General features: G+C 38.4%; 1 protein-coding gene across 3 annotated transcripts in view; it reads left to right on the forward strand.

Annotated features, from left to right (window-relative positions):
* The first annotated feature begins 421 nt into the window (after positions 1-421).
* The window catches only part of LOC121328318 (peroxisomal membrane protein PEX14-like), a 55,473-nt gene continuing 33,164 nt past the window's right edge, over positions 422-22,730 (forward strand). The window contains exons 1-2 of one of the 3 annotated variants that reach the window (XM_041272937.1): positions 422-505; positions 3,773-3,820. In XM_041272937.1, the coding sequence (XP_041128871.1) occupies positions 425-505; positions 3,773-3,820 (129 nt within the window). In that variant the 5' untranslated portion in view covers positions 422-424. The remainder of the gene's footprint in view (positions 506-3,772; positions 3,821-22,730) is intronic. The other 2 variants (XM_041272935.1, XM_041272936.1) reach the window with 2 other exon arrangements.

Raw genomic sequence — 22,730 nt, forward strand, 5'->3', positions numbered from 1 at the left:
ACGATTCCCATCACTATGTTTGCTCTTCAAAGTGTCATCCACGATTCCTATTTATTATTTATTAAAATCAATTGCCCTGCACCTTATTAGCTTTATTGCCATTCCCACCGCTTTCTGTATCACGTGTGTAGATGAACTTTTCATTCGTAATACCTTTTTTTTTCCTATTTGGTTTGGTATAACTTAAATTCTAATACGTTATATACTTATTTTGCTCCAAGCATTGGTAATTCGAAGACCTATTTAACACACATAGTTTCTGAACTAAGTATTTAATCCCCCCAGCAATGAATACAATCTACAACCATAAGGTCGCCCCCTCCCAAAATGAAACTTCAAACGGTAAGATGTGCACTTTCCTTCCCCACGCTGCGGTGCTGTAACTGAATCCCTCACTCTTCTCTCAACAACTCCTGCCTGGAGTATGGAGTGGAATCGCGTTGGTGGTGTATTAGCACTGCCTGGGAAGATGGCGTCCTCGGAACCAGCCGAGCAGCGGCCGCAGGTAACCGCAGGTTTAACGCGTTCGTTCGTACGGGTTTCTTGTTGCGCGTTTATTTCGCTTTGCATGTTGTTTAGACAGTAATAGAAAACGTAGAGGGATGGGAGCGGTATGCATGGACTGTTTCTGCTGCAGAAACGCCCGACTTTGCTGTTTCTTGTGAACAGGTGCAGGCCAAACACAAGTCAATATGTGTTTATTTATTTATTTATTATTATTATTATTATTTTTTTTAAATCACTCAGTTGAAGAACTTGCGCAGAAGCGCTATTCTAAACTGCGTCTCTTAAACCGGGCTCCGGGAGTCTCTGCTTTTTGTGCAAGGCTTATGTAAATTAATGCTTTATCTAGCTGTGTGTATTGTGGAAACGCTTTAGCGTGGCCACAGCGCTAAGATCTAGCGTGCAAGATCTTACAAATAATTATAAAACTGTTCACACAAGGTCACTTTTGACATTTTTGCTAATAGGGGGAGGCGTGGATATTACCTGCCCTGTCATATTTTCTGTCATGATTGAGGTTGACTTGTAGAGTCATTGGTGACTTTATACAAGTTATATATATCTTCTGTATTGTGCAACATGAACCAAAGTACACATGCACATAGGTGCAGTAGTTATCAAGCAAAATAAATGTCGTGCTTGATAGGTTAAGTTTGATAGGTATACTCATTGTTCAGACTGTAGTGACATGGCAACATTTTCTGGGGTCTCTTCCAAGGCATACCATATGTAACGACCCATTTCAGAATCGATTTAGAAGTGGCGTCAGGCCAGGGATTGCATGGCAAGGTACTTGTACCAAACACAAATGACTGACACAGAAAATAGAAAAACCTTTTATACTGTTTCTGTGACGAAGAAAAGACTGATTAGTTGTCAGTGGGGGTGGCTGGTATACTATACACGCTTGTGTTAAATGATAAGCGATCAGCACCCCTAGTTTTCACTGAGTCATCTTCTCCTGGTTTGCTTAATTCCCTTGCTTATGAAAAGAGCCGCCTCATCTGCTAGTCACCTATGGGCTTTCCTGACTGTGTTGGGCTGACTATTCCCAGTGGTAGTCATACCCCTACAAGATTCACAAGTCACCTGCTGTCTGTTATGACCCGCGTCTACTGCTGTGATAAACTCTCCCTTCGGCTGTTTCAAGTTTCCATGACGACCAGTATTTTGGGACAGGCTTCAAAGACAGACCAGTAGTCAGTTGCATGGTACTTTCTGACAATTACGTCAGGCTGGGCAATTTGAGACCTGTAGCCTGAGTGATTGATCCCGTTATGAATCATTCACCACAGGAGCATGGAATCTCTGTATAACCACAGAGCCATTTCTTTAGTACATGTTTCCATTTTGTGTTTCTGTTTCTAATTTACTGCTGTTGAAAATGTCCTGACTAGTTATTGCAACAACAGATTTAGGAATTAGCATTGGCGCTTGAGAGCTGCTTCCATTGCTCTGTTTTTCCATCTCCAAGGAATGGTCTTTCAGAACCGTTTCTTCCAGCACTGCCTTGATTTTCACGCTCTGGTTTACAACGAGAAAGCAGGAGAAACCTTTCATGACTTTTCTTAAATCTTGTAAGCCAATTTGTATTAAAATCATGATGATTATTCATAATATAACACATGTCTACAGTTCTTTTTGAATATTTAAATTTATTTAAATTTAAAGACACACCTTTTCTGATCTTTATTTTTTTTCAACCCTGTTTTAAAAATAATTAAATAGCCTGATTTATCTGTTGAACCATTATAAGTAGATTACCCGTTGATGTATGTGTTACTGCCGGAGACTGACAAAAGCCTTGTCCTCATTAATGAATTTTACTCTGTACTGGCAGTGGGCTGTCTGAAATGAGCTTTGCCAGCCAGGGACTGTATGGCCCTCGAATCTTATCTGGGTGGCTGCAGGACACACTATGGCAACAGTTACCACGCGTTTTTGCTTTATGAGGCCCTAAGGGCTGTTTTAACAGGTTGTCTGCTGTGCAACCTGTGGGTGCTTGATAAGCTGTAATGGAGTTAACAGTGTTCGCCAAGTGCAAATGGGCACTACCGGTTTATTCATCATTCCATACCCCATTTCTTTGGTCATTACCATATTTCCCCATCACTTTTCCTGTGCACCTTCATGCTTGATTTCACTAAATCGACGCTAAGCCGACCGTCTCAGAGTAAATGACTTTTATATACAGTAAGCAATAGCTTGCTAGTGTAAAAGGTGGCCAGAATATAAAAATGAGAATTGACACATATTGGAAAGGCAGAGACCAAGGATGGGCATAGGGACTCAACTGTAGGGCAAGTTTGAGGTACACTACATTGGTGCGGCTGGGTTAGCAAGCTTTGGGGTGCCATTAGCGTTATTGTCTGTTCAATCCAGCAGCTTTCAAAGGCGTGCAGTGAAATGGATCTGTGGCTGCCACTTCCATGCCAATTCAGATTTCATGTTCTGTGCTCTTTTTTTTTTTTTGCCTTGGTGATATGGAACTTTGGGAATATGATAGCTGTTTGTAATTTAGTGCATTGCCTGCTATGGCTTTATCTGCAGGATGCTAGTTGTGATTCTGCAATGACAAAATGGCAAGTCGGTTTCAAAAGGGAGGGAGGCTTTCTTGGTGGTATTGTGTGGCTAGAAGGATACATCGAGGAATAGTAAACTGACACTAATGAATCCTGTTTTAAACAATTGAGGATCACTACTGTACAGCGGCTGTAATTTTCCATCACATCTGTGACACACGTTCATATTGTGCTATGGTGCATGCAAGGCAGTAAAATTGTGCAGCCTGTTTGCATATTTAACAATAGGGTGCAACATCGCAGCTTTGAATTGTATATAGGGATGGAAATAAGACTCCTATTGTATAGCAGTTTGAGCCTTTCCTGGTTTTACTATGACTTTAATAAGACACACCAGCACTTGTTACCTATACACTGAGGCTAATCAGACTCATAGTAAAACCTGGAATGCCTGAAACTGCTATGCAATAGGAGTCTTATTTCCATCCGTAGAACCCTGAACTTCAAGGATAAAAAAAATGCATGACAAAGTTCAACACGGCTAACCACTGCACTTAGGTCCGACCCAACTCATCATGACAGACCAGTGAACAAGCCTCAGCTATAGCCATATGTGGCTTGTTTATGACTGATGAAATACAAAACTATTGTCATTTTCCCTCTGTTGGGATAGTGAGGTAAATTGCAGCACTATTGAGTTTGTCCAGAAGATGGCAGTCTAACTCAATTTCTTTTCTCTCCTGCAGCCTGGCTCCCCTCAGATGAAGGAAGTTGCTCCACTGAGAGACACGCTGGTAAGGCAATACAACGTACTCTCTGTATAATAGGGCAGGTAGGTTGCATACAGTATTTATGGATCTGCTGTGTTTTCTTCTCCCTAAGTCACATTCAAAAGCACTTTCTGTCATCTTGGAGTAAATCAGCCGATACACAAGATAAGGAACCGTTCACATTTTACTTTGTCAAAGTTCACAGCCTATAGAAAATATTTGTTAAAAGCACTCGCGTTATTAGTTGGTTTTGTTTAAAAGTGCGTGCTGAAGCTGTGTTGTGATTCCCTACGAAGGAATGAGAGTAATTATTTTGATAGTTTCTAGTTTGCGGAAGTGCAGGTATATAAACCATTTCAATCCCCATTGAGGATTAATAAAGACTGGCTCAACCAGACACCTACCAGTGTGTGTGAATTACATTCTTCCATCTTTTATGTAACATTAAAAGAACGCTAGTGTTTGAAGCTTGGTGCCGATCTTCTGATGTGCAAACTCTGCTAGATTCTATTACTCTGGAGTCTTACTGTTTTATAGACTCAACTCTCTTGTATACTGTACAGTACAGTTGCTTTCCAGCCAGGCGTGTCCAGCTTTGCATTGCTAGTGGACTCGTACATCTGCATGGTCATTTCTTCTCTTCATTATAAGCCATGCTACTGAGTTTATAAATCTGGGTTCAGATTTAGGTAGGAGGATGTCCAGGGTCTTCTGGACACTGGGTACGTCCACTAGGTCTGCTTTAAAACAACACTGTTTTAAAAGAAACCTTTCTTTATTGGTTTATTGGAAACATGTGAAATATGCCTTTTTTTTTTTTTTTTTTTGAGTTTTTTATTTCTTTTAATTGTATATATTTTTTTTACTAATTTATGGAAAAGAGCATTATATATTTAAAAAAACAAATCTTAGTTAGGTATTAGTAGTGTAATTGTTAGGTGTTCGTCATGTAATTACATGGTGGAATTAGGTACTGTAGCACGCTCAAGTTAACTTAAATGTTCTGTAAATATGATGTTGAGTAAAATAACATTATTTATAAGTTTGAAACGGATTGGAGAATTCCAAATGAGAGTCTAAATCGCCGTTACACAGCAGATAAATAAACTAGCTGGTCGTGGGGAATGATACATTTAAAGTACTGTATTTATAATTGAGAACTTCTGATGGAATGAATAGATAAAGGGATAACGCATTCAATCCGGACAATAGGAAATGTGGCTCCAAGTCTCTTAATGCAGTGTTTTGTAAAGAAAAAAAAAAGTTGTGAGCTTACTTCCCTTTGTTTAACATGTGTGATGAGCAAGCTCGTCTCGTTTCTTTTTTTTTTTTTTTTTTTTTACAATAATCGTATTTGGAGGTGGCATTTTACCAAAATATGAATAAAAAGAAATATAACAGAAGTCTTGTATTGCAAGCAATGCTGTGTGCTGTATTAATGCGGTCACATGTTTGCCAGCGCACGGCATGCAGGGTAAATGATGAAATGCTAATGAAGGTGAAAAGTGCATTAGTTTGAGTGACACTGTGTCCCGACTCGTGCAATCATGGTTATCATGGTTCCTGGTGGGCGGGGCAGGGTTGTGGTAGCGACGCGGATGCTGGCGGAAGTCAGAAACAGCCCTGCCAGTGTGTTCTCACTTTGGATTTCTGTCACTGTGGCCCACAAATCCAAGGTACCATGCTCGTCATCACTATGTTTGCTCTTTTGTTGTTCAGTGTGCAGCCTGGAAACATCCCAGGTGAGGAGGGGTGGTGTCTCGGCACACAGGGCTCTTAAGAAACTAAATTAAGACTAGCTGTGCTGTTAACATACTATTGATGTCGATGCAGAAGAACCATTGATGGTGCTTTAAATACCGCTGGTCCACCCAGTTATCATTGTTAAACAAGGAAACATGTGGGCTGTTCTGTGAAAAGTTTATGCCTAATATATATAATATATTCTAAACTCGATGGCAGCATTTCATTTAATTTTATTTTATTTTTTGCTCCGCTGTGCTTTCCCAGTTAAGTGGATTATTACTGCACAGTATAACTCGTGTCACAAAGCATTACTGGGATGACGTGAATTATTAAAATTATTGTCTGAAAGGATTTAAAATGCATCTTGGAAATGAGGCTCCTGGCAGAGTTGTGGCGCAGCGCTGAACCTCGCGCAGGGATCACACTGCCATGTGTCGGGAGCGGGGTAGCAGTCAAGTTTAACTGGTTTTGACTCCCCTTGCTCAAATCACTGGAACTCACTCGCTGGCTCTCATCTGCCACGAAGGGCTGTGATCTGGAGTGTAATGCCGGAGCAGAAGCAGGTTTTGATCAGCGGTTTTAAGAAAGTTGACTGAAAGACTTCCCTTGGTGGCACGCCAGCTTTGCCTTTTTCTTTTATTCTACCCTTCTGTCTATCTCTCTTCTAACAGTGCTGTGAAATCCTCCTGATTTCCGCAGTCCATGTTTCCATTCACAGCTGGGTTTTTAGTTTATTGATCAATAAAGTGACATTAATAAGAGGCCTGCAAAGCCCCCTGCACCTAGTGTTAATAGTAGGCATTACTTGCTGTGTTTCTAAGAAAAGAGAGCAGTATAAACTTGATTGATTCCCCAGTAACGTCCCCGTGGCATCAGGAGGACTGGCTGTGTTTGATTTTTCTTTTGATTTATTTATTTTATTTCTTCATTGAGCTGAAAAGATCATTGGTATTAAGAAGGAGGTGGTGGTGGTGGGGGGGTTTGTCAGCAGAGCATCCTGGCCTCTCGGCGACTTCAAAAGCCTGCTTTCCCCCCAGGATATTAAGCGACTGTGATGAAAAATTTAGCGAAGAAGCTTTTGAAGTGATCTGTTTTTGCTCAGCCCTCTCTAAATTTCCGGCGCTTCTCCTGATTATCGCCATTCGAAACTCCTCGGATGGCGATACGGCAGAATTAACATTACAGCCAGTGGCATCTGCAGACATTTCATTCTGTTGTTTTCCACCCCCCCCATGTCGCACATGACATCTGTTAGTATTGTGTTAATTTTATATGGAGAGAACAGACCGCAGCACAGTGCAGGAGAATTTGTGAGCGTTACAACATGCTGCAGAGCAGAACAACCATGAAATCAATGCATTCATCACGAGCGTGAAAAGAGGCTGTCCAAAAACACCCACTTTTTTTTTTTTAAATTTGAAGTCTTATTCCACAGAGTCGCCCTACGAGCTTCCTATTTAAATACGACTTTTGACTTATTAGCATTTCTTTGAAAATGTAACCATGGTGTGCATTACTTAGGTTCTGTATAGTAAAAAGTTATTGTAAAACACTGAATGTATTGATTGACACGATCGTTTTCAATACGTTTGCAGTAAAGCATTCCACGAGTCTGAATGCACTGTGTCTCTGTCAACACCCTGTTTGTCTTCAGCCTTATAATCAGTATAGAAGTACCATTGGACTGACATTATGTTGTAAATGGAGGTCAAGACAATGCCACTGTATAACCGATCCTGCAGTATGAAGGGCCTCCTTATGAACTGGAAGCACTGTGTCTGTAGTTATTTGTATATGTGCCAGCACTGTCTGGAAGGAAATGTGACATCAGCTCTTATAAAATATATTGTTAAATTGCGCTGCATCTGAATTGGATGCCTAATAGGCAAGCAGAGACTAATGTCTGTTCTTCTTTACCCATTCACTCAACACTGCTCTATAAGCAATCTCATTTGGGATTTAAGTCAAGGTATACATGTTTCAAATCTTTATTTTAAAGTCCAAAACCTGTAGCGGCTATTTTGTAATACAATTCTTTCCATTGCTGGGTGCTGCCTCCGGGATCAGTTTCCTAAATATCCCAGCATTGATCACAATAGATGTAAATAAGGGCACCATAGTGATACTTTGCAAATCAAATTTCAATTCTTTTAGTCTTTTGTTATTTAAAAAGAACAAAGTTCTTCATATTTAATAATGAAGTTATCTTTTATTTTAGCAAATTCAATAATGTTTTAGCTAATGAAATTGCAGATACTCAGTTCCATTCAAAGTTGCTGTTGTTTGTAGGAATATGTTATGCTTCTTTGAAGTCGCTTGTACGGCATAATACATGCTGCCTTATTTTGTTCCGTCATTTTTTTTTTTTTTTTACTATTGTGTTAATATTAGTTTAGTGTATTTGTGCCTGTCAGGGCCAGCACAGTTGCATCTCAACAGTGCAAGCACTAATACAAGAAAATAACTAAGTAGTCCATACGCAATAAGATATCTTGGTGGGACCACTTTCACCTGTTCCAGCCACTTGATAGCAAGCAAGTCATGACCACTAGGTGGTATTAGCCAGCTAACTATCTCTACAATTGCAAGAGCTAAAAGCATGCATGAATGCTAAACAGGTCTGATTGCCTTTATCAGCAATTACTTCATCTTAAAATAAAACAATAACACATATTCAGATTAGTAAATAACATTAGAACTGCTTATTTTGTTTATTAGTTTTTTTTTTTTTACCCTTTTCCCCTGCTGGGTTAGTAACATCAAAATGACCTTTTTTGTAGGTATAAAAATGTATTTTGTAGAATCGTTGCATTGTCTGTTGTTGTCGTTTTGGAAGGGCTGTGTCATGAGAGATGCTGTCATGCCATGCTATTCTGGTTTTGTAGATGCTTGCTCTGAAGTTTACGGCTTCTTCCTTCAACTTTTTTTTGACTCGCTGTACGAGGATTTGAGTGAATCATAAACCCCTTCCTGTGACACTGCATCTAACACACAACCCCCCCCTTCTTTTAACTTTAACACATCTTTCACCGCTTCAAGGGTTTTGTTGCGTTTGAGTGGGTTAACACAAAGACAAAAAAAAGTGGTTTAGCATGACAACTGTTTTAGCTTTGCTCTATTCTGTATCCCACCCCTATTACAAGTTATAAGTAAATGCCTGCCAGAGTATGTTTAAAGTTAGAGAAATGGAGAAAGAAAGGACGGAGGAGGAGGGTGCAAGAGGGACAACCCGGCATCTTTTTTGTTTTTGGTGACAACAGATTTCCATAACCTAGCTTGTCTTGGAACACGCAACACTTTGGTAAAATGTTTGAAGCCCTGCGGTACGGTCCAATTAGATTTGTCAGATGAGTCAAAAGCGATCAACCTGAGGTATATTTAACACAGTGACTCACCATCACCCTATCCCTGCCACATTGTGATTCACCAGAAAGCTAGACTGGGCATGCAATCAAAGGGGATTGCATTGGCTTTACATTTTCGTACATTTAATTGCATCTGCTGTGGGGTGGGGGAGAAGTTTATTCTTTTGAAGAAGTTTTCCATTTTCTAGTATCATTTTATTAAACTTTTTTTTACAGTTGTCAGTGAACTGAACTGCTTTCAATGAATAATGCACAGTTTTTTTTTCTGAACATGAGAACACCAATTAATTCTAAAACTTTTAGAATAAAAAACTTGCTACTACATCTAAGCCCATAAATACATGCAGCTGAGTTGTTTATTTCTGGTTTGGCGACTGTATTCGATGAGTTTTTTTCCTTTCTGCTATATAAGATGCTATTGATGATTTGGATCTTCCTCGTGCTATTTTTAGGGTTTTCCACCGAACATAATTCAGGAGTTAATAATGAAAATAATTAAGGTCCTACATAAATAGCACTGACAAACCATACTTTTTTTTTTTTTTAAACTGTTGCACACTTTGTTTAAATTCATGCTGTACTGTCCGTTCAGGAGCACATGTGTTCACGTGAGCATTCCCTAGGGCTGACCGGAAACCTGTTCTTCACTCAGCCCAGATACCTTCTACATAAAACCAAACGTGGTTTTGTGAACAGTTTTTATCTTCCTCCTTAAAGTAAAACATATTAAAAAAAATTTTAAAAAAAAGGAAAAGTAGTGTTGATGAAAGTTAAATAAAAACAATACCTTTTTAGTAATTAAAAAATATCTAGTAGACTACATGTGTTTGTGCTGTCTGTTCAGTTCACAGTGTGTCCAATTATTTGATTTCTGCAATTTGTCGGTCAAACCAGAGACTAGTTGCTGTTCCTGTTGGTTTTACTGTATTGTCTCTGGCATTGACAGACAACATTCAGAGGGTGTGCACTAGAGCAGAGATTGTCTTTCATGAAGCAGGTGTCTTTTTTTTTTTTTTTTTTTTTTAGTTTTGAGAGATTTGTTCTGAAATACCTGGAGAAAATCAGGATGATTCTGATTCCTCCAGGTGTTCAGTGATGCCACGCACACACACATGCACACTGTGTGTAGTGATTCTGGATACAGTGCTGATGAGTGAGTGCTGTATTCCAGCTCTGTGATTCATTAGGCTGCCCCTGAAATAGAAAAGCAGGAAGCTGTGTGGAGAGCCAGCGGGCTTGCCTGCCAGTAACCTGCCCTCGCTGTGCTCCAGAGAGCATGCAGGGTAGGAGACGGGCATTCTACCCTCCCGTTCTAACACCACGGCATCCCCGCTGGCACAGTGCCCACCTGTGTGGGCAGGTAGGCTGTGTTCTGGATACTTTTACAGATTGTAACCCTGCTCCCCACCCCCCCGCTCGTTAGATGCCAGATGGAAGTCCTTTTCAAACCGCATAAAGAACAGCCAGATACACGTAGCACTGCGCCCGACACTTACTGTCCAAACAGGTTTGGGTTAAAGCTTCAGCATTATTGGTTCAGTTTTTTGTGCTGTTTTTATGGTTTTGTTTTTCACAGTTTTAAGAGGATGAGGTAATCGATATGGTGTGTTTTTCTGCAGTGTATCGTGCAGCCCGTTTGAAATTATGGATCTGAATTTTAGGCATTTAGTTTAAAGGTTATCTTTTCTAGTGGCACATATTAGGCTACGTGTAATTTGTACCTGCATGGTAGTTTTATACGCATGTACGTTAACAGTAATGGTTTCTTCTACATTTTAATGCTGTTGCATTTTTGGTGAAGGAAGTCATTATGCATTTTGCTTAAAGATGCTGAAAAATGTAATGGGATTTTAATTACAGTGAATTACTATGCCTTATCATGCTATTTACTGTGTAATTAGTGCCCCTAGATTTAAAACGTTTCCCCATTTAAGTGTTGAGTGCAGAATTGAGAAGCGAGAAATGTGGTTGTGGCTAAGCTGGTCTCTGCTCTCCTCCAGATGAACTTGGAGTTAGACAAAGTTAGAGGAACAACAAAGGCAAGCTTATTAGTCAAAACCATTGACTGCCAATGTCACTTTCAAAAGAGCATAGGGTGTGCCGATTAGTGTAAGGTGCAATTAGCTTTATAATGGAAATGATTGCTTGTGATTGACGAAGAGCGTCAATGTTAAATAACTGCGTGGTAATTCGAGTGTTGAGATTGTGTTGATCTGTGTCTACAGTACTACTTCGTCTTTCCATAAATGAAAAATGGTAACGTCCTAAAACCTGTTTATTATTTTGATAAATGTAAAAAAATTAGGAATTGTAAGTTAACATGCAGCAGCAATTAGCATGCATTTCATTATGATACATGATTTAAATTATAGGTAAATTAGCAAGAGTTTACTGTGCAATGGGAGCCCTGTATTTTGTAATAAAACGCCAAATTCTTTTTGGTGGGGGGGGGGGGGGGGGAGATGACCAAACAAAAACAAAAACAGCTCAAGCCACGCGGATATAATTTCCTGTTAAAGCAAACAGCAAGCTGCCACTTTCATTTCAAAAGCCTTTATTTCCATTGCACTGCTATTTTGCCAAATAGCTTTATTTTTAGAAGTCTGAAAATGTGAAAAATTACCCTTAATTGACACACAGGGAATGTACTTAATCAAACTTCCCAGCAAGATATTAGATGTTAATTCATCTGCCGGCTCCCCTGCAGTGAATGTTATTTGTTTAAATCTGGGGATTCCCATGGTGCATTTGTAACTACACTACAGAAACTCTTCTGTCTATAATTATTCAGCATTGCATGCTGACTTTAAAATGGTTATCAGCTGAAGAATGTTAACAAGGGGTGACGAAAGTTATTTTACGGCAGATAGAAGTGTCAATATCTAGAATTGGTGGTTAGTAAACACTCCTCAGTGGAATTATCATGTGCTAAGTACCGTAAGATTTGGTGTATAGCATCTTTGCACAGAACGTGCTTATATCATGGACAGGGTTGGGCTCAATTCCTGTTTTTTCAATTCCAATTCCTTTTTTAAAATCAGTTTCCAATTTAATCAATTCCAACACTTCATTGATCAAAATTGCTTTTAGAAGTGTCCTGTTACAGGAGTGAACGTAACGACATTATACAAAGGTGCGTATTATATTTGTGAAAATATAACACCCCTGCAATTTGTGAATTAGATGTGGGATGTTTTTTTTTTTATGTAGAGCATGTTCTTAGAAAGACACATGTTCGTCCCTCCAAAGCAAATGGCTCAACCACACAACGCAGTACACTTACACTTGCTATCAGAATAATGGAATTCATAGTCTGAATGAGTCTTGCATTATGGAAAAGCTGGAGCCAACCAAATGCACATTTGTCAGCCTTAATATATGTAAGAGGTGTAAATTATAAAGTTATGCTTCAAAATATAAATGCACTTTATTTCGGTCTCTAATGCAGAAAAAAAACACATTAAAATGTGTACTTTTCCCCCCAATCAATAATAAAGAGGAAAGTGCATAGAATCTCTGAAGTCTTATTCATTAATTATTACATGAAAATGGGCATGTACACTAAAAATGTAAATACATTAACGCTATTAATAATTGAATGACTAACCGTTCTATCAAGAGCATAACCTCGGTTTAATGGAATGTAACAGGAAGAATACCTTACTGTTTTAGAGCTAAGGCAGGACCCCCACATGGCATCTATCTGGGGCTTTTTAATGATCATTTTTATAATATTTGAACTGGTTGCTTTTCTTTCTTGCATTGGATTGTGCAGCACACTGTTCACCTGTTAAAACTAGATATTCCACCAGAGGGTACTGTAGACTGCGAAACGGCCTGTATAAAGAAAAGACATTATGAAATAAATCTTTTTCGTGGTCAGTAGAAGCCTATTAGCCAGACGGGGATTAAAATAACTACCTGTGTGAGTGTACCAGACAGGCTTTTTTTTTTTTTTTTTTTTTTTCTAGATTCTCAGTTTGGATAAACAGCTGTAGTTGTCATTACAGGGCCTCGAATCAGGGGCTGCTTGACTATCAGGATGTGTCATTTCCTGACCACCAAGCATCCCACACAAATAACCTATAATTACATTTTTTTGGGGGGGGGAGTTGAGAAATTAAGATAGAACAAGCCGTTCCAAACAGCGTAACATGCTCTATACAGTCCAGTCAAAGATTCAAGAATTTGTGACAACTGGATGATGAGATAATGGCATTAGATTCCTGCGTCAGCCATTACTTTTCTATATCATTCTCAATACTTACTCTTGCTGTCTCCTGTGTGCTAAATATGTATTGCAAAAGTCCCACTCTGTCACTGCTATTGTTGAAACAAAAAAGACAGCGATGTGGCTTAGTCTATATCGTGTATTGGGCAAAATGTAGCATTTCAGCCGCTGGGCCTGGTCATGTGGACCGTGTATTTGGAATTGCGTGCTGTTCGATTTTAGCTTGAATGTCTATTTGAATTATACATTTCAATCAAACTGAATTGAGACCCTCTCAGAGGGTGCTCTCAGTTAGTCAAACCAGACCAACAAACAATTTTTGTGCTGTTTTAATAAATATTGGCTTTAGGCGTTTTGCAAAATTAAACAGTCTTTATTTACCGTTGGGCAGGTGCGAGAGAAACCTTTATCAGATGAATCTACGCATTTGAAAACAAACAAAACCATCCCTGCTGTGCAGTATCTGGTTTAGGAAATATTTTTTTAATGTTAATCTCTTGTTTTGTTCCCCTGAATCCATTCCAAGAATAGCCTCTCCCTGCTCACGCAGCTGCCAAACAAGCAAAATTCATCAGCCGTTTTTTTTCCAGGACGGTTCTTATAACTTCAAACACTGTAGCAACAAACTGTGTGTGTGTATGTGTGTGTGTGTATGTATGTGTGTGTGTGTGTGTGGTCCCCTCTCCGCCTGCCTGTCTCTTGTGTTTCCTGTAAATCTGTGCAAAAACCACACTTGCGATTAGCTTGATGCCAGTCTAGTCCTGCCAAGGTGTGCTAACTGCTCTGCGGTGCATTTCTTACAGTGCCACCACTGCTCCCTTTCACTGACGCTAGCAAACACGGCAAGCCAATGTATATTCATTCGAAATCTGCTTCACTTAAACAGAAAGGTACTGATTGACTACCTTAGTAAAACCAGAAAAAAAAAAAAATCTCAATTTTCCTCTGCAAATGCCTTTGTTGTTGTTGTTTTTCTTCAGGGATGAAGACCTGTTAAGACATGCAGCAGCATTGAGATTACAGCTTCAAACACTGCTTTTAGTGTTGAGCCACAAGACACCCGGCTTGATGCAGACATCGGGTTTGATGTCTGCATATAGTCTTTTTAAAAGTAATCCTAGGAAGTAAAGTACTGTCCAAGTTATAAAGCCCTTGGTTAGATGTATAACCTGTCCCATTCTATAGCACGATGATGATTATGTACATGGGCTTCATGAATACATGTTTATTGATGAAATTGTCAATCAGTGTGATGGTGATCATCATGCCTTTTCAGAAACTGAACATACTTCTTTAGTTGCAAGAGTATTTGCAAAAACATATACAGACCCTGTTCTTTCAGTTGTGTCGGTCATTATGTCGCGTGCTTTAAGTTATAGAGGACTTTTTAGGCAAAATGTGTCTGCAGGCTTTCTGGTGGTTGTGTGTGTGGTTTTGAAGATGCAGGGGACTAGACAGAATGTATCTACTGTGTTTTATTAAAAAAAAAAAAAAAAAAAAAAAAAATCATAATTCAATTTTAAAAGATCTATTTGCACCTTCATTAGTTTCTTAAAGAGCCAACCACCACAAAAAATAAATACATACATAAATAAATAAATGTACTGTATTTGTTCTGTGTATTGGAGGATATTTTATGTGAATTGCTTTCAACAGTCTCATGGCAGAATGTGTTGGATGTTAAGCTGCATGCAGTACTCGCTCGCTCTATATATAATAGTGATTTGCATATCCCAGTTGGAGTTGCCTCCAGGGCACTGATCCTTCCACAGACGGTAGGTGGGGATTTCAGAAGTCCAAATACGATTGCTTGTCTTCCAAAATCTCTCTGCTCGCACATATGTTTTATTTAAAAAAAAAAAGTGGTCTGGCGGGGCGTGAAGTAATGGCCCGGCAGCTACCTCTCCAGTGGGAATGTGGAAAGTCGCTTTGTCATCCGTTTTGAGACAAGGTCACATAGAAATGTCAGAACAGGTGGGTCTGTCACCGTGAGAGCCGCCGAGTCAGCACCGCCCCCCCACCCCTCCACTACAGTACTATGGCTTTTGTCATAGCCCTGCAATGCTTTTTGTGGTTTGCAGAGACAGAAAACGAGAGAATGGCATCTTCATGTATACATTCTTCTCAGGTGTGTGGGAGGTGACTTATTTACAGGTCCTGCCTATTGTTGTGCACATAGAAAAAATTGTCTAGATTTAAAAAAAAAAAAAAAAAATACAAAAAAAGAAAAAACATTTTTGGCAAAAGCCGTGGTTTCTTTGAACCAGCTAGTTACGGGAAATAGTGTGATGGGCCTCGTTGAGAACCACATCTTTGTTTTGATGCTTGTTTTTGTCGTTTCTTTAGATTCAACTTTTTTTTTTTTTTTTTTTTTACTGTAAAGAGTGGGTTATGGCTTCCATAATTTTGCTTCCTTCATTCTTTATAGAATCTGAATTATAATTGCAAGGTTGCCTATTGTAAATAGCCCCTAGTGATTGCATTAAGAAATTAGGGTGAAAACTCAAACATTTAAAATTCAGTTTTAAGCCATTTCCTGATAGACTCCTCAAAGCTGCTTGTGGGGAAGTGAGGTGGGGATGCATATTAAGATTGCACTGCGCAGTGAAGCCCACAGGTAAAGCATTGTGTATTGAAGCTTGTGCAACGCTGATATGCTTCCCCACCAATAAGCAAGTGAGGGGTCTTTCCGGATAAGCTTGGCAAATAATGATCTAATCTAAACCGAAGAGAATCATGCAGAACAAGTGATTTTATATGGGGGGGGGGGGGGGGGTAACCCCTTCACATCTAACTTGCTGGACCAAAACAGGATAGATCTTACTGGAAGAAGAGTTAAGTTGGAGAGACATTTAGCAAAAACATTTGGTCAAGACTGTAATTATAGACATTTACAAAACAACAAAATATTTTTGTTTTAATATGTAAGGTAGGGGAAGTACAGGGTGGCACCTGGATAAACATGCTTTGGGCAGGTATGCTGTAAAACCAGAAAACTTTGGCAGGATTCCTTTGAAAACCATTATTTTTGTTGTACATTATTGCACACTATTGAGTTTACACCCAAACCAAACACTTGCAAAAAATTTAGTAAAAGAACAAAACTCGTCTCTTGCTCCTGTGTCTTGTACAATCGCAGCCCGTTTCTGATTAATCCACTCTTCTGTAGTTAAAAAAAAAAAAAAAAAAAAAAAAAAAAAAAAAAAGTCCAGTCCAGAAAAAAAGTCCAGCTAATGATCTGGGATAGGGGAGGAGGGGGTAGGTTGCGAATTGAAAGAGAAGATTTGTTTTGGTCTGGGGGGGGTGGGGGGGGGCTAGACAAAGTGGGGTAATTTGTAGATGAATTACAGCATTATAGATTTCAGGGGTGCAGGTAACCTTAAAACAAACCCCCTTTTTAAATGGATTGATATATTTGAATAGGCTTGCTGTAGGTTTTATTTCTATGAAATATTTGTGCACATTTGTGTGTGAGTCTAACCTCTGCCAAGCTCAAATCTGCACTTTGACAATATTACTCAAAGAAGGTACAGTATGTTGTGATTAAAGTTGACGACCTGGTTTTTTTTTTTTTTTTTTTTTTCTCCAACACTTTGTCTGTGTTGCTTAGCTTTTCAGCTATCGTGTTGCTCAAACGTTCATCTGCGTACCACTTTAAAAGCAACGCCTATTGTCTCACATTAGTACGTTATTAAACCTGAGACGGCAGTCACTGGAAAAATGAACCCAGCACACTGTTGTTTTAATGTTGTTCATGCAATTGCCTCCTTCAGCCAGAAGATGGTGCTGTTAACCTTCTAAGCCTAGGCATGCTTTCCAATCCCCTTCCTTGCAGACTGATACACAAGTGAATGGAGTTATTTCCCATCGTTGGAGGTAGGGCTATTGGGTGATGGAGTCATGCCCCTGCCTCTTAGCCGTCTGAAGGATTTGAGCCTGTTGCTTCACGAAGGCTGATTAGCGACCGTTCTTTTCGAGAATGACAGTGATAGAACAGCATGGTAAAATGTCACAGTGTGTAATACACTGGTATTCCTCATACCAGATCAGTTTGATTGGCATGCTGTGCCTAATGCACATGCCACAGAAAGCAGTGCAGTTTAAGATTCACTAAAAAAGAACACCGCAGTAAGTTATAAGTAAAAGGACAAACAAATGCAAAATGTATTTTAACTAACCACGCCTGCCCATTATCAGTCTGCTAATCCTGTATTCAGAATTAGCAAACACAGTACAATGCTAAGATCATGTGCGTTATTTTTTGTTGAATGACAGTTCTAGATCTCTATAAGATATTCTTCTGCAAGAGACGGTTTAATAAATGAGTTCCCTTGTAAAAATGTACCTGTTTAATTATGTACCTGTTTGCACGCTACCTAACAGAAAAAGCCCATTGTTTTGTTTCAGTGTAGCTTCTGTACTGGGCTACAGAACATAGATGCATAATTATAACACACCGTGTATTATAAACTTGTGAGTGTTCTGCAAGAAATAAATGAAGAGATTGCTTATGAAGGATAATAGTATATGTTGTGGATAGCAGTGATGCCTCCTTCAGTCTCTTTGTGCATAATCGTACCACAGTGGGGCTACTTCTAGAACACCATAGAGTTTACACAAACCCTTTTAAAATAAAGAATAATGACTGATTTTGGGGGGGGTCCTGTAAGCCCTCTTGGGTTTTCGGAATGCTGGAAGTACTGTACATGCCATTGCTACCCACTCCATAATAGCCTCAAATTTCAGGAAAGCTGTGTTGCATTAAAGAAAAAAAAGGATCGATGGTTTTACATTAAATTTAATGTGATTGAAAAAAAATCAACTAATTAAAATTGATTGCTTTCGCTTTTGCAAAAGTGTTTTTGAATTACATTATTTTCTCAAAACATTTTGACCAATCTAGGACCAGAGGAGGTGTCCGTTTACTGATTTGCTACCAGGAAAGCTTGCATTTCTGTTAAGTGAGTAGTTTGTTTCATTATCGTCTTGTATGCCTTGTTGTTTTCAAGTGTTGGCTACCATTTAATCCTTACTGACCCCTCCTTCTAGTGCTTAAGAGCCTAACTTATCAAGTGCTTTCTGGCTAATTTTAAAAAAGGGATTTCCCCAAAAATATGATGTTCCTGTGAAAGAACTGGGTAATCGAAATAACCAAGAGCTCTAGCTGTATACAGCTCTATTTCATCACCTTGATCACGAGACTGCTACTGCTTGACAGTGCACCAGCTCTCCATTACCTCAGCTCTGCATTGACACAGAATCTGAACAGGTCTCATTGTGCATGGAGAAGAGGCACAAAATAAAATAGGACCAAATAATAATAATATATATGTGTGTGTGTGTGTGTATCTATCTATCTATCTATCTATATATATATATATATATGAGAATTAAATGATTAATACAAGTTTTACACTTATTTTTAGTTAATTGGAAATCACCTTTTTAAAAAAAAAAAAAGAATTATTCATTTATTTTCATAAATGTCTTCAGTCAGAAATATGACTTTTTCCATTGAACAAAACTACTCTGTCCAAGTCATGAGATGATTCAAGGGGGGGGTGTAATAGTCATACATCAGGCAATTGTGGGGAGCTGTGCAGTAACCCAAAATGAAACAATGACATTGTGTTTTTTGCCTAAAAGCATTATCTTCAAGCACTGTGGTGTACCATGAAGGAAACCCCATAGTCAATACCAGAATAGTCAGAATTTGTTAACAATCCATTTTTATTTAATTTTTTATGTGTGATCATGGGTAACCTGCATCTCTTGAAATGGCATTGAACTATATGATTAAAGATCAGAAACGTGTCGATTTTATTTATTTTTTCCAATTGCGTAACTTTTCTGTTATTTTTGTCAGCTGTGCCTATGGGGGACGGTGGGGGGGACTATAACACAATGCTGGTTATTTTTAAACCTTCGTGAAATAAGTCATTGGAGTTTTCCATTGACTTTGCTCACTGAGAATGTACTTTTTGACCTTTTAGAATTTTGATGCATTCAAAAATTCCATCTCGGAACCACAATGCTCAGACCTAAAAATAAATAAAATAAAGGGGTAAATTGTAGTAAGCTATTTTTTTTGTATGTCGCATATGTTTGTTTTTAATTCTGAAAGATTTGGTTTTTGCTTCTATCTATACTGTAAGATCGCTGAGCCAGTGTATCTCTTTATATACTTATGACTGAATAGCAAATCCAGTCACAAAGCTTTCTTGGAGACCAAAAACAGTTACAGTAGAAATTGACAAGTGTAAAAACAGGGAACAACATACACAGGGCAAACATGAATAGCAGACCTTGTATCTGTAAGATAGATACTCTATCTATCTATCTATCTATCTATCTATCTATCTATCTATCTATCTATCTATCTATCTATCTATCTATATATATATATATATATATATATATATATATATATATATATATATATATATAAAATATATATATACATAAACAAAAACAAAATGGCTAAAAAACAAGTGTTGTAATTACAAAACTGTTTAAATATGTACTCTTAAAAGATTACAAAGGCAATTCAGTGCATCAGCTTGTTAAGAGAGAAAAAGGAAATACATAATTACATCAAACCCCCATTCCATCTTCAGGGCTCTGATATCAGCAGCCCATCGCGTTGAAAGCATCCCGGTAACTGCTCTGGTTATCCGATCACTCATGAAGCCCTGCTAATTAAAATAGAGCTTCATTCTTTTTCCTGAACCATTGTTTGGCAGGAATTTGAAACTGGCTTAACACAATTTTTTTTTCATGTCTATAACCCTTTTATTATATCACTGATGCTTTTCCATAAATGTACAGGGCAGTTTTAAATGAATTGATTCGCACTGTAGCTGAATCCTAGACTAATGATTTCCCTCCTTAGCTTTCTTTAGTGTTGCTTTTGACTAAGAGCATCCTATCATTCCTGCCTGTAAACCCTTTGCTCTGGGTTGTACTGTTGTCTTGCTGCCCTGTCCTTTTTGTCAAATGCTTGCAAAAATAAATCCAAACCTATTTAAAGTCTTTTTCTGTTCTTTACCTGAATAGCATTGCTGTTTTTGGAAACTGTTTTGGCTTTGAAAAATCTGAGCAGTAAAGAAGTATAAAGACTGCGCTTGCTTTTAATTTACTACCTTATTTTAATATGCCACGGCCTATAATACAAGCTGGCTGCTTAACCTTGGTTTTTTCGGCAAGTGACAACCTAGTAATTCAAAGCCTGTAAAAGAACGAGCAGCAATAGCACAGGGTCTGTGTTTGGTGCAGTTTAATAATTTTTTAGGTAGTGCTTCATTATGAACTTTTACAGGTTTGCAATGTTTTTATGTAATATGTAATTTATACTGTCACAATTATTTATTTAATGAACTCTCCTCCCTCCCTCTCCCTCCCTCTTTTATTTTACCATTCTTCTTTTGGTGTTTATAGTCATTGCTATTCCAGTATTACTTGGTTCATATTAAGCACACAACTGGTAGTTGCAGATGGTGGGAGAGATGGGCCACTCGGATCTCCTCAACCTCTGTCTGTGCTGGCTCTTGAGTCTAAAGTATGCTCTCCTTGCCCTCATTCTCATTGATTGTCATTTTGAGAAGCAAGGCATGGTTAGTACTGGGGCCTGGCCAGTGCATGGGCACCTGCCTCCCACACACCGGCAGGCGTTTCCATTTCAATCACTGATGAGACCAGTGACATGTCTACACTGTCAGTGGGCAGCTATCACCCAATGAAGGGGGCTCGTCAGATGGGCCAACATTCTAAAACTCAGTTTCCTCTGTCAGGGATCATCTTAAAACTGCAATTTTTGACACCTAAAATATTCTAATATAATGTATTGATCTGTATACTACATTCAGACTTATTTTAGACACCTTTCACTTAATCAAAGACATTGTTTCTCTCTTACACTACGTTACACAATCAAGCTGGCATATACAGCTCTGCACCATTAGTACCAATGCTTGTGTAAGTTACACCCCAGGTAGCCTTTTATGCATCATTTATTTTCACATGAGTTTTGAATGAAAAGTGTTGAAAAAAAGCAATTTCTGGTAAGTACCAAATTCAACGGAAATACTAAATTCTGTTAGCTTTCGTTATTTGACGGGAAAAACAAAAAAATTGGCCTTTTTAAAAAAAGTTTCATCAGTCATTTTGAGAACCGCATTTCTGAGTGTCTGAGTGGTTTGTGTATTAGTCACTAGAAGCATACATCTCTCTTGATATCCATGCAGAGCCGCAGTTTAATGGACCAGTTTGAACTGTGTTTCATCAATTTAAGTGAATAAAATGTCTATCAGCAGAACTTACTGTATGAAGGTGGGAGTTGTGTGTCTGCCTTGTGGCAAGTCAAATTTGTTCAATATGTTTAATGATCTCCCCCACCATTTTTTAACTGTAAAATTTAAGGTGAAAAAGTCAAGAAAAGTGCATGTGTCAGTTTTTAAACTTAATAAAAACACTTAGTAAAGTTCAATCTGCCCTTAAAACCACATGGGTTTTTTTGCATCACTTTCTTATTGAATTTTAAGCACTTTTGCAGGTACATCTGACCCTTTAGTGCTAATCTGATTTCTAAAGATGGCTGGTTAGTACACAGAGCACTTTTGTGCATTAGTAGCTTCAGACTTAAAACACATTATAAAATAATGAAAAAAAAATATTTTACTGGTATTATTCTTTGCTGCATCCAAAGCTTAAAGCTCCCTTTTAATTTAAAATAGATATTAAAGCTGCCAAATCAAATGCACTGTAATGCAAGATCCAATATGAAGCTGACCTTCTTTTTTAAAAGCATGCCGTATGTAGTATCGTTCTACTACAACAGTGGTGATCTATAAGTCAATAACTAGACAAGACTAAAATCTGTGAAATTAGGTTATAATTGATTGGGGTGTCTGGATAGAATTTGTCCAGAAGAGCTACGTCATTTGCAGTGAAATAACGTTTTCCGTAGATTACATGTCATTGAGATGTGCAATTGCTGCTTTGAAACAAGTTACTTACGTGAAGCATTTCCACAAACATGCATGTTCTGTAGCCTAGCAGAGTCATTATCGTAGCATGTTTTATTGATTTCTTTTTATTAAGTACTGAAAGAGCGCAGTTCTAGGAAGGTTCTTAGGAAAAACTAAGAATCTTTGTGAGAAGATCATCTAAAATTAGTCATTTTCAAACCGATTTTACAGTTGCTTTTGTTGATGATGGTTTTTTATTGACGCACCTGATGCATGCCTTTCTGCGGCTATTGTTGTGTTGCACTTGCACAGATACTGTAACTGTTTCGTAACAAGAAAAATATACACAAATTAAAGTTGTTTGTTCTTGCAGGGAAAGGTGCAACATGTCCTGTCCCCCTCCTAACCCACTGTAATATTATAGAAGTGGTGTTCTTAAGTTTCTGTAGTATTTAAAAGTTTGCTTTGTTTTCTGCCTTCATGCAAGCTACACATTTTTGATCGAGGTACATTTATAAAATGTTCAGTTAAATGGTATGGAAATACTCTATTGTCATGCATCAAAATAAAACAGTCTTGCAATGTGAGAAAAACTGGAGAGGGGTCATGATAATATCTTGGATATT

This window comes from Polyodon spathula, chromosome 16 (assembly GCF_017654505.1).
Source record: "Polyodon spathula isolate WHYD16114869_AA chromosome 16, ASM1765450v1, whole genome shotgun sequence".
Classification (NCBI taxonomy): Eukaryota; Metazoa; Chordata; class Actinopteri; order Acipenseriformes; family Polyodontidae; genus Polyodon; species Polyodon spathula.